The 12,201-nt window shown below is 39.3% G+C and overlaps 2 protein-coding genes and 2 long non-coding RNA genes across 6 annotated transcripts; 2 read left to right on the top strand and 2 right to left on the bottom strand.

Annotated features, from left to right (window-relative positions):
- The first annotated feature begins 1,302 nt into the window (after positions 1 to 1,302).
- On the top strand, positions 1,303 to 2,703 carry LOC123472454. 2 transcript variants are annotated; one of them, XR_006646894.1, is made up of 2 exons: positions 1,303 to 1,921; positions 1,988 to 2,703. It is a non-coding gene; the product is annotated as an uncharacterized LOC123472454 (long non-coding RNA). The 2 variants fall into 2 exon arrangements; XR_006646895.1 differs by having other exon boundaries at positions 1,978 to 2,703.
- Positions 2,704 to 3,039: 336 nt separating this feature from the next.
- On the bottom strand, positions 3,040 to 4,812 carry LOC116923115. Its single transcript, XM_045174014.1, has 4 exons — positions 4,169 to 4,812; positions 3,712 to 4,092; positions 3,428 to 3,637; positions 3,040 to 3,370 (listed from the first exon to the last, which is right to left on the bottom strand). Exons 2-4 carry the CDS (start codon positions 3,805 to 3,807, stop codon positions 3,170 to 3,172), a joined length of 507 nt encoding a protein of 168 aa, XP_045029949.1. The 5' UTR covers positions 3,808 to 4,092; positions 4,169 to 4,812; the 3' UTR covers positions 3,040 to 3,169.
- Positions 4,813 to 6,685: 1,873 nt separating this feature from the next.
- LOC123466511 (baculoviral IAP repeat-containing protein 7-like) lies at positions 6,686 to 8,893 on the top strand. Of its 2 annotated transcripts, none has more exons than XM_045174008.1 (7): positions 6,686 to 7,010; positions 7,069 to 7,227; positions 7,302 to 7,484; positions 7,549 to 7,984; positions 8,058 to 8,350; positions 8,413 to 8,541; positions 8,601 to 8,893. In XM_045174008.1, the coding sequence occupies exons 1-7, from the start codon at positions 6,773 to 6,775 to the stop codon at positions 8,663 to 8,665; spliced, it is 1,503 nt and encodes a 500-aa protein (XP_045029943.1). In that variant the 5' UTR covers positions 6,686 to 6,772; the 3' UTR covers positions 8,666 to 8,893. The 2 variants fall into 2 exon arrangements, with proteins under 2 accessions (XP_045029943.1, XP_045029942.1); XM_045174007.1 differs by having other exon boundaries at positions 6,687 to 7,010; positions 7,287 to 7,484.
- A 508-nt stretch (positions 8,894 to 9,401) lies between these two features.
- LOC123472455 lies at positions 9,402 to 11,173 on the bottom strand. Its single transcript, XR_006646896.1, has 4 exons — positions 10,530 to 11,173; positions 10,073 to 10,453; positions 9,790 to 9,998; positions 9,402 to 9,732 (listed from the first exon to the last, which is right to left on the bottom strand). It is a non-coding gene; the product is annotated as an uncharacterized LOC123472455 (long non-coding RNA).
- Between the last annotated feature and the right edge of the window lie 1,028 nt (positions 11,174 to 12,201).

The following is a 12,201-nucleotide window of genomic DNA, read 5'->3' as shown; positions in this document are numbered from 1 at the left end:
CCTACATGGAAAATTAACCCTTAACGAGATATTAATTATTTTCTATCAGAAAATAGGGAAAAGGGCGGGCCGCCGGTGCCATCTGGGAGCAAAAAATCCTAACTCATTGCTTGTTTTCCTTCAACAATTTCAAGTTCAATTGTCAATCAGCAAGATCATGCGATTCTTGGTTGACAGATGGCTACGGCCGCCCGCCCTTTTTTAAATCGCAATATCTTCTTAAATTAAACGTTTTATAAAGAAAAAATTTGGTGATTAGAATCGCCTTTTAAAGCTGCATTTAATGGTATGTAAATTTTTTTTTTCGTGAAAATAGCCCACCCGACACCCTTTAACAAGGCGAGATAGGGAAAGAATCTCGTCCTTTAGTTAGAGTAGTCCATGGAAAAACTACAATGACTCATATTGTCACAGGATTTTTTATCACTAAAGGCATGAACTTAACAGATCTTATTTAAAATTCGACCAATAGTAACTGTCCGGTTCTTTGCTGTTTAATAAATAAGACAGTCAATTTGCCTAACTTCCACTAATTGGCGAAAACACGGCCAAAAAGTGGATCGAACTAACACTGACACTAGAAATAAAAAGGGCAAAACCAATTCTGAATACAATAGGCTATTACTGAATACCTCAAATAGAAAAAAGATGAGGAAGGCACATCCACGCACACCAACATTCAAGTACAATCTGAATCTAGTAAAGATCTGAGTTCCTTTCCAAAGAGGTGAAGGTTAATGGATTCCTGGGTAAAACATAACATTGAAATTCTGGGTAGGATTATTAATTAAGAATTTCTGGATAGCAAGGAAGTTCATTCCCTGGAAAGAACGAGAATGACCTTGGGTAACTATTTATCACGAAAAGAACAGAAGTCCAATCAATCTATTCAAGAATCCCATGACAATATTTTTCGTAATGCGATGCGTAGAGGATGTTAAAATCAAAGATCTTTATAACGAGATTTTTCTTTACATCCAAATTTTACCAAAGCCTTACGTCTTCTGAAGGTGAAAAATCAAACGATCAAAGCATTATGAGTCACGTCTTGATATTTAATTGTTTTTCATTGTGGGTTAAGGCAAAAAAGACCCCAAAATAGCATCTCACAGTTCAGACCATACACAAATACCAAGTCACGTTCACACCACGACCAAATACAACGTAAAAAGTACATAAAATCTAACATTCGGCTATCTCTGGTTTGTTTGCAATCTCATAAAAAAACAAATATTGGCAAACGATATTTCGTTTTATTTTTTTCAAACCTGAATTTCTGGTTTTGTGTTGATAAAACAAAAAATTCGCATAATTATTGCACAGGCATTATTTCAACACCACATACCATTGCGCCAACATATTTTATGAAGTGCTGGACTGGATGCTAGGGATAATTTCTTTAAATTTGTCACTAGTGTAGCGGTACGGATAGTTTCCATCCCGACCGCTAGATGGCGAACCATCGAGACTCGTTGGGGAAGAAGAGACAGGCAGTTGGGCGCGAGACGTGGAGCAGGAAAGAAGTCGGAGTAGCAGAGTCACCCCCAACATTCCAGTTTATTTTATGCTTCCACTTAATTTCCACTGCAATAAATCTGGAATAAACAGTCCCGTAGCTCTTTAGCTTCAGATTATATAAAAAATAAGCTGGGAGTCTGTATAATCATCTGGGAGGGTCCGAAATCATTTAAGAATTTGAGGAAATTTTGAAATCCAATGGGTTTTTACATATTTTTCTGAGCGGTGAGCGCCGACAAGCGTCTTACCATTTCACCAGCAGCAGACTTTCGTCTGAAGCACAGGACGCTTAATGATGATTTTCCGACCGACGAATGTCTTGAATGTCGATGAATTAGCTCATCCGTCATCTGGCAAAATTTTAAGAAAGCGCGACTGATCAAACGACAATTATTTATCTGAAGTAAGTTGCTTATATACCTTTGCTATCTTCTCAGCCGAAGTTTTTGCATTTAGCAGATAACATAAGTCAATCCACGAGACGAAATATAATTTCCAATGATGAAATATCACAACGACCTCGCCGTGATAAACCTTGTTACGTCCTTCTTTTGCTGTCGTGATGTTTGCGAGTTCAGTTTAAAAATTTGGCTTAGTAAGGTGGTTTTTATGCCACTCGTCCAACAAATCAAATAGAAGAGCCTGAACGTCAATTTCTGAATCGCAACCTGGCTGACCTCGGTTCCTTAAATTATAGTCTCTTAAAACTGGTCCAAGAAATTTTTTAACGAACCTGTACATCTTCACCGTGATCTTCATCGCTTCGACGTACTCCGTCTTGTTCATATCGCCGGACAGCTGCGGAATGTTTTCCTCTGACAAAAATTTTGGCGCCGAAAGAGAAGAAACCTGTACTTCCAATGGGCTATTTTTCTTCAAAATCAATTCATCTAGGACGCATTTCACCTTCGCATCCAATGCTTTGAAATTTCATCATAGTAGCCATGAACTACGGATTGTCTCCCAGCCATGGATGTTTCAAAGTTGTATGTATCAGAGGGCTCACTGGTAGAAAAAAAGTGAAGATCATTCTTCCGTTCAGCAATCATGACTTTAAGCATTTCGTAGATGTCCAACTGTTTCACTGTTTTGTCGACAATATTTTTTCTGCTCAAAAAATTCCATAAACACGGTCCGAAATAGGCTGTCAAAGTGGCGAACAATACATAAGACAAATCAACAGTTCGTGACTCTTCTTTTAATGTCATTATCGTCAGGGGCTTGTTCAGCTGATGGTAGATCTTTCTCCTCTTCAGGTTGCATCCCTTATTGATCATCCTATTACTATTTCGGTTGGCCATTCTAATAAGCGAAATCACTTGTAGTTAGTCGTTTATAGTATCAGAACTAAGCTGTAAGATAGTACAATGGACGTAACCAGTGTATCGTATTTGATAAAAAAGTGAGTATTTTAAAATAAAAATACTTTATTTTAAAATACTCGACCTTTCAAATAAATTTTTTCTTCAAAAACCTAAAATACAAAATAAATTAAAATAAAATACAAAATAAAATACAAAATACTTTTTTTCTCTGTATTGCGAAACTAGAACACAGTTAGACAACTATTTAAAGTTTTTATTCCGGGTAATGAACAGTAGCATATTTAGTAAATCAACCTTCCTGTTGATACATTTTATGGCAAAAATGTCTAGCGCTGTGCTGAAGCATCGTTCAATGTTGGCCGAAGTAGCAGGGATTCCCAATATGTCACGTGCAATCGGTGCCAGTAAAGGGAACCGATGTTTATTTTCGTCGGGCATTCGAGCATCTTAATTCGGTCATATTCTTCTCCTATATGACGCCGTCTCATTGTGAAATCGGTTGGGGCCTTGTAACCTGGTATGATGACCTAATGTTACAAAGTACAAGTGATATAAAAGTAACATCATACAAATATGTAATGTACCTTGACAAATTCTTTCCATTCCGGATTCCTAAAAAAAATTAGGGGAATGTTTCCAGTGACCAGCATGCGAGTCGCGAGTCGGTCCAAAGTGGCTTGACGAGAAGGGTGTGGAAAAGTAATTCCGGCACGTTTTGCAAAGGCAATGAACTCGCTCGTCTGCAACCTAACGCCAATCCATGAAGAACTCTTTTCTCCAGGAAGGAAATGAGTCTGTAAAATAAGGATATAAATATATAAATTAGTGCTAAATTGGTAAACAATATTGGTGTAATCCTAGTACTTACTCTGCTTGAAAGCTGAAATTGGATTAGTATTGGGTGGTTGATCAGGATCCTTGCGAGCTGTTGGAGCTTCTTCGTCATCCTCAATTTCCTCATCATCTGACCAAATAGCTCGAGCAAGATTTTCTGTCGACAAATCTGGAGTAGGAGCCTGATTCAATTGCACGCCTGAATCCTGATTCTCATTGAAGTCAATGGCCTGCGAGACTGAGTCAGAAGCTTCATCGAACAAAATCTGATTCTCTTCGTTTAGAATGTCCTGTTGGACAAAACTCAAATCTTCTACACTATCTACAGTAGGCTGCTTTCTGGGCCGTCCACGTCCTCAATTTGAAAGTGGCGAAGAACATCTTCTGTGATTCGGTTTTCCTGGCATTCTTATTACTGCATAAAAAGAAATGTCAAAGTTAGTGTGACAATATTGGCTCTTACATGGTTTATAAGCAGCTTTAATACTTACCATAGTGTAAGGAAATGAAGGATAAAGGAAAGGATGCTACTGCAATCGACGTTTTGGAAATCAATCCGGATCGGGATGAAACTCGAACGTTGCGCAGTGGGAAACGGCATTGCCTAAGGCCTTGCTTGTAGAAGGATGTTATAAAGAGGTAAGAAGACAAAAAGGGAGTGAGTGTGCCGAGAATATTTGAATGTTGAGCGTCGAATCTAAGTGTTATAGTTGTATTTACTGTGGTGCTCCATATGCAGTGTAGTGTATAACAATTGATTTTGATTCAAACCCGAGTGGTGTTAATACTTAAAACACATCCCTTATAGGGCCCGTGGGTGAAAAGGTGAGCGTCGAGTGAGCGTTCACCCACGGTGGTTAGACCTTCGGGATTGATTTGTATTTACGAACGAACAATCTCTTAGAGCTAATAGCGTTATGGTGTAAATTCCGGCGAATTGTATTTCTGTGTCGGCAGTGTTTCTTTCTTCGTTTGTGTAGTTATGTCTGATTGTCTACCGCCAATTCAGGCAAATCTTTATACCATAGGTATGATAAACCTGATATTTTAATGAAATCACACAAAACTAAGATGAAATTCGGTATATATTGAAATTTTCGTGAAAATTTGAAGTAAAACGCAATGGACATATAGAGAAACTATTGCAAGTCAATTTGCAGTTGCAATAGTGCAGGCCAAAAAATGTGCTATATCATACCGTGTTACACAAATTCTAATATGTAAAGTATTTAAAAACAGTATTTTTATTTTATTTACTTTGAGCAAGAAATACAAAATAAAAATACTTAAATTTAAAACAAGGAACAGCAAAATACAAATACGTAATAAAATACGGATTTTCTGTATTTTATTTTAATCGAAAAATACGATACACTGGACGTAACATGAATCTTCATAAACATTTTCAACCAGAAACTAAGCAAACAAACGAAACTTACGGTTAATATCACATTACTAAGGGCACTTAGCTTAATTTCATTTAAATATTTCATTACTAACTTGAAAATTGATATTTTACTGTGCTTGTTAAATCAAAATTATTCAATTTACAGTATATTTCATTTATGTATATGAGCAACTACTCTACTTCATCATTTTCTCATGGGTTAGAATAATTAGATTAAATTCACGGAATCCTTCTTGATCGGAAAATAATAATAAGGCTAAAGGGCTCTTCTCGCGGGTAGGGATCGGTCCCGACCCTAATCGGGTTGCATTTTGCCCATCGGGTTTCGAAATTCGGGGCCCGGGGCGGGGCGTTCAGGGCTTAGGGTGAAAATTTTTGAACCCCGATTTCAATCGGGGTGCCTAATCTGGGTTGCAACCCCGATTACAATCAATCGATCGACGTAAAAACATAGTCGATCGAGTCGAAATCGATTATTATGATGAAAATCGGGGAGTTCGCCCCGGTTGATCCAATAAAAACCCGACCCAAATTCGTAGTTTAAGTTCAGGCACCATTTTTGCAAATGGCATCGGGGCAAGCAGGTTAACCTCGATTTTTGCCCCGCCCCGCCCCGCCCTGGCTGACGAAATGGAGCCCTGATTCAGCCCCGATTTCCTTTTCCCGGGGCGGGGCGGTTAACCCGATTATGGCTAATCGGGGCCGATCCCTACTCGCGGGGCAGAGTAATAGAATACTGGTGTAGCCACGCTTATGGCGGGCCCTCCCATTGCCTTTTTGGCCTGAAAGTCTTTCTGTCCCATAACGAAAGCGCCACAGCGGCTGTGTTGTGAACTTGTGATGTATTACGTTTTCGCTATGTTTTCGCTCATTTTCGTCGTCTGTACTTCAGAAAGTAAACAAAAAGTGGCTTAATTAATTAGTGTGAAAAAAGTAAGAGCATGAAGAGATTTCTTAACAACCCATAAAACTCAATTCATAGGTGGCGTTACGGTTATGGGACACTTAAATCGATATCTTGCCTCTTTTTCTCACAATCGATACGCGAAATTGGCAACAACTTTTGGGAAAAAATCCGAGAGAGGGAGTTAACATTGCCGTGGCTACACCAGTATTCTATTACTCTGCGCGGGGTAGGGCTCGGCCCCGATCACATTCTAATCGGGGACACCGCTAAGCTTCCCCGATTAAAATGAATCGGGGAAGTTCGGTGCGGGGATTTCTTTTTTCGGTGCGGAACGGTGCTATAATCGGTGCTGCACCGATAGCACCGCTACAGCCATAAGGGGTTAGTCTTACCAGTGACCTTGAGTTCTGATAGGCCAACGAGAATCACGTGACTTGGGTCACATTTTTTTCTTGTTGGCCGTAGGGCAACTGCCAATTTAGATCACTATTCATTGATAATCGGGGAAGGCACCGATCACCGATATCACCGCACCGAGCACCGAAATCTCTTCCCTGATTAAGATTATCCCCGTACCGGATCGACTAAAAAGCTCCCCGATTAGCGCGGGGGCCGAGCGCTAGCGCGGGGTATATGCCTTTTCATTTTTTGAAACTTGGCAACGGGAAGAGCTAAACATTTTGCAACGTTCATCCTTTATTTTGTGTTTTGACACAACTGTGTTAGGGTGTTAGTTAGAGTGTTAGTGTTGTTCACTGACGTCGCAATACGGTTATCATCATGCCCCAGGAATGGATAGTTCTTAAACGAGAAGATATTCGTTTGCGAACTTTCAATGAACACTTTTCTGCTACGTTTTTAAACCCACTCGCATTAGCTAAGGCTGGATTCTTCTATGTTGGGGTTGATGATCAGGTTCAGTGTGCGTTCTGCAGAGGAGTGGTGAAAGATTGGGAAGTAGATGATGACCCAGTAAGAGAGCATCAACGACTTTTTCCGTCATGTCCTTTTGTACTGGGTTAGTTTTAAAAATCTTGAAAATTGAAACAGAACAATACTTGTGCTGTGTTTTTCAGGTTTACCAGTAGGAAATGTGCCATTGGGTGAAGATCAGTCACATCACGCATTGGTTGAACGGGCAACATCTCTACCTGTTCCACAGCAAATGAACACAGGATTTGGAGCCACACACCATTTTACTTCACAAATGAGACCAGATGCCTTCCCAGATACAGGTAAAAAAAAAAGATTAGTATTCCAATTAAAAAGCCATTTGATTTACACATTTTTAAAGAACCACAATCTACAGAAAACATGCAGTTAGATGCCCTTGTTGGAGAAAACTTAGAAGAATTGGGTATAAGAAAACATACTGGGCCACGTTACATAACATATGCTACACTTGATGCACGACTTAAAAGTTATGGCCATTGGCCACCTCAACTAAAGCAAACTCCACGGGCAATGGCTCAGGCTGGTTTCTTCCATCTTGGTAACAATCGCTTAGACTAAAAGATTTAATTTTTTTTGTTCATCATTATTGTAATTATCTGTAGGTGTAAATGACCATGTCAATTGTTTCCATTGTGGGTCAGGATTAAGAAACTGGGAACCAGACGACGATCCCTGGCTTGAACATGCTCGCTGGTTCCCTCAGTGTCGTTTCGTAATGTTGATGAAGGGGGAGCAGTATATCAAAGAGGCAAAAGAGTCCATGTCTACTCCTAAAGTTAAGCATTCCCTGGCGGCTTCAGTGGGTAGTCAACGTTCCCCACCAAGGGAGGTTTCTGAGGCCGAATTGCGAAGTTTACTAGGCACCCCCATTGTACAGACAGTTTTAGCAATGGGTGTGGATCTTTCTCGCGTCAAGCAGGCCTTGAAATACCAAATACGCAATACTGGACAACCTTTCGATACTGTTGATTCACTTCTCGAAGCAGCTATTGAGTTCCAGCATTACAATGAACATCGCCAATCATTGGAAAATGGCAAGTAAGTAGGCCTATTCAGTTAATCAGGTTTCAATGGAGAAGGTAAGTTATTGGTTCACGTCCTTTTCTCTAAGCTATGAGGATGTGGAATGGCCATCAGCCACGTCTTTGTCTTCAGTTAGCCGGCATTCTTCTTCAGCAGAAAACATAAGGGAAGAACATTTGATTTCACTTTCTACAAGTGATTCCCGTAGAAGAGTTACTAATGAAGATGCACCGTTGGCCTCGCAAATCAGATCTGAAACACCTGCGCATCAGGAAACCGCAATTCCAAAGGTGCCAGAAAACTCCGAAAATGTAACAGGAAATCTCTGTACATCAGAAGTATCAGCCCAGCTTGGTGCTCAATGCACTGCAACTGATAGAAGTAATTTAGTCAAAAGCACAATTTTTATATATTCGTTCAAACAAATTTATTTTTGTTTGTAGCCCAAATCTTAGAGGAAGAGATACGACGCCTTAAGGAAGCGCGTCTCTGCAAAGTGTGCCTTGACGAGGAAGTATCAATTGCATACATTCCTTGTGGACACATAGTAACATGCGTACAGTGCGCAGCAGGTAAATTAATTACTTACAAGAAGTTATTGTTGAAATTTAATTTGTTGAACATTCTCTAGCACTGGAGCATTGTCCTTTATGCCGAAAAAATATTAAAGGCACAGTACGCATCTTCTTGTCCTAAATCGGTTTGGATAGATAAAGTTTGCTAACGCAGTTGTCCAACTATAGGATCCCCAGTATAATGTCTCACAGTAAATTCCTAAGCTGTGAAAAATTTACCATTTTGTAAATTGAAAAATTTCTCTGTTAATATGTGTTTGGTATTGACCCGGTTTAGTTTTTACCTAAACTATTGTAAATTTTCTGAAAACCCACCGGCTTTAGTCTAAAATAAAACGAAACATCTCTACTTCGATGACAAATCATTCTTCCGTTCAGCAATCATGACTTTAAGCATTTCGTAGATGTCCAACTGTTTCACTGTTTTGTCGACAATATTTTTTCTGCTCAAAAAATTCCATAAACACGGTCCGAAATAGGCTGTCAAAGTGGCGAACAATACATAAGACAAATCAACAGTTCGTGACTCTTCTTTTAATGTCATTATCGTCAGGGGCTTGTTCAGCTGATGGTAGATCTTTCTCCTCTTCAGGTTGCATCCCTTATTGATCATCCTATTACTATTTCGGTTGGCCATTCTAATAAGCGAAATCACTTGTAGTTAGTCGTTTATAGTATCAGAACTAAGCTGTAAGATAGTACAATGGACGTAACCAGTGTATCGTATTTGATAAAAAAGTGAGTATTTTAAAATAAAAATACTTTATTTTAAAATACTCGACCTTTCAAATAAATTTTTTCTTCAAAAACCTAAAATACAAAATAAATTAAAATAAAATACAAAATAAAATACAAAATACTTTTTTTCTCTGTATTGCGAAACTAGAACACAGTTAGACAACTATTTAAAGTTTTTATTCCGGGTAATGAACAGTAGCATATTTAGTAAATCAACCTTCCTGTTGATACATTTTATGGCAAAAATGTCTAGCGCTGTGCTGAAGCATCGTTCAATGTTGGCCGAAGTAGCAGGGATTCCCAATATGTCACGTGCAATCGGTGCCAGTAAAGGGAACCGATGTTTATTTTCGTCGGGCATTCGAGCATCTTAATTCGGTCATATTCTTCTCCTATATGACGCCGTCTCATTGTGAAATCGGTTGGGGCCTTGTAACCTGGTATGATGACCTAATGTTACAAAGTACAAGTGATATAAAAGTAACATCATACAAATATGTAATGTACCTTGACAAATTCTTTCCATTCCGGATTCCTAAAAAAATTAGGGGAATGTTTCCAGTGACCAGCATGCGAGTCGCGAGTCGGTCCAAAGTGGCTTGACGAGAAGGGTGTGGAAAAGTAATTCCGGCACGTTTTGCAAAGGCAATGAACTCGCTCGTCTGCAACCTAACGCCAATCCATGAAGAACTCTTTTCTCCAGGAAGGAAATGAGTCTGTAAAATAAGGATATAAATATATAAATTAGTGCTAAATTGGTAAACAATATTGGTGTAATCCTAGTACTTACTCTGCTTGAAAGCTGAAATTGGATTAGTATTGGGTGGTTGATCAGGATCCTTGCGAGCTGTTGGAGCTTCTTCGTCATCCTCAATTTCCTCATCATCTGACCAAATAGCTCGAGCAAGATTTTCTGTCGACAAATCTGGAGTAGGAGCCTGATTCAATTGCACGCCTGAATCCTGATTCTCATTGAAGTCAATGGCCTGCGAGACTGAGTCAGAAGCTTCATCGAACAAAATCTGATTCTCTTCGTTTAGAATGTCCTGTTGGACAAAACTCAAATCTTCTACACTATCTACAGTAGGCTGCTTTCTGGGCCGTCCACGTCCTCAATTTGAAAGTGGCGAAGAACATCTTCTGTGATTCGGTTTTCCTGGCATTCTTATTACTGCATAAAAAGAAATGTCAAAGTTAGTGTGACAATATTGGCTCTTACATGGTTTATAAGCAGCTTTAATACTTACCATAGTGTAAGGAAATGAAGGATAAAGGAAAGGATGCTACTGCAATCGACGTTTTGGAAATCAATCCGGATCGGGATGAAACTCGAACGTTGCGCAGTGGGAAACGGCATTGCCTAAGGCCTTGCTTGTAGAAGGATGTTATAAAGAGGTAAGAAGACAAAAAGGGAGTGAGTGTGCCGAGAATATTTGAATGTTGAGCGTCGAATCTAAGTGTTATAGTTGTATTTACTGTGGTGCTCCATATGCAGTGTAGTGTATAACAATTGATTTTGATTCAAACCCGAGTGGTGTTAATACTTAAAACACATCCCTTATAGGGCCCGTGGGTGAAAAGGTGAGCGTCGAGTGAGCGTTCACCCACGGTGGTTAGACCTTCGGGATTGATTTGTATTTACGAACGAACAATCTCTTAGAGCTAATAGCGTTATGGTGTAAATTCCGGCGAATTGTATTTCTGTGTCGGCAGTGTTTCTTTCTTCGTTTGTGTAGTTATGTCTGATTGTCTACCGCCAATTCAGGCAAATCTTTATACCATAGGTATGATAAACCTGATATTTTAATGAAATCACACAAAACTAAGATGAAATTCGGTATATATTGAAATTTTCGTGAAAATTTGAAGTAAAACGCAATGGACATATAGAGAAACTATTGCAAGTCAATTTGCAGTTGCAATAGTGCAGGCCAAAAAATGTGCTATATCATACCGTGTTACACAAATTCTAATATGTAAAGTATTTAAAAACAGTATTTTTATTTTATTTACTTTGAGCAAGAAATACAAAATAAAAATACTTAAATTTAAAACAAGGAACAGCAAAATACAAATACGTAATAAAATACGGATTTTCTGTATTTTATTTTAATCGAAAAATACGATACACTGGACGTAACATGAATCTTCATAAACATTTTCAACCAGAAACTAAGCAAACAAACGAAACTTACGGTTAATATCACATTACTAAGGGCACTTAGCTTAATTTCATTTAAATATTTCATTACTAACTTGAAAATTGATATTTTACTGTGCTTGTTAAATCAAAATTATTCAATTTACAGTATATTTCATTTATGTATATGAGCAACTACTCTACTTCATCATTTTCTCATGGGTTAGAATAATTAGATTAAATTCACGGAATCCTTCTTGATCGGAAAATAATAATAAGGCTAAAGGGCTCTTCTCGCGGGTAGGGATCGGTCCCGACCCTAATCGGGTTGCATTTTGCCCATCGGGTTTCGAAATTCGGGGCCCGGGGCGGGGCGTTCAGGGCTTAGGGTGAAAATTTTTGAACCCCGATTTCAATCGGGGTGCCTAATCTGGGTTGCAACCCCGATTACAATCAATCGATCGACGTAAAAACATAGTCGATCGAGTCGAAATCGATTATTATGATGAAAATCGGGGAGTTCGCCCCGGTTGATCCAATAAAAACCCGACCCAAATTCGTAGTTTAAGTTCAGGCACCATTTTTGCAAATGGCATCGGGGCAAGCAGGTTAACCTCGATTTTTGCCCCGCCCCGCCCCGCCCTGGCTGACGAAATGGAGCCCTGATTCAGCCCCGATTTCCTTTTCCCGGGGCGGGGCGGTTAACCCGATTATGGCTAATCGGGGCCGATCCCTACTCGCGGGGCAGAGTAATAGAATACTGGTGTAGCCACGCTTAT

The sequence above is a fragment of the Daphnia magna genome, linkage group LG5 (assembly GCF_020631705.1).
Source record: "Daphnia magna isolate NIES linkage group LG5, ASM2063170v1.1, whole genome shotgun sequence".
In the NCBI taxonomy this organism is placed as follows: Eukaryota; Metazoa; Arthropoda; class Branchiopoda; order Diplostraca; family Daphniidae; genus Daphnia; species Daphnia magna.
The sequence above is the reverse complement of the archived record's forward strand: the minus strand, read 5'-3'. Positions and strand labels throughout refer to the sequence as shown.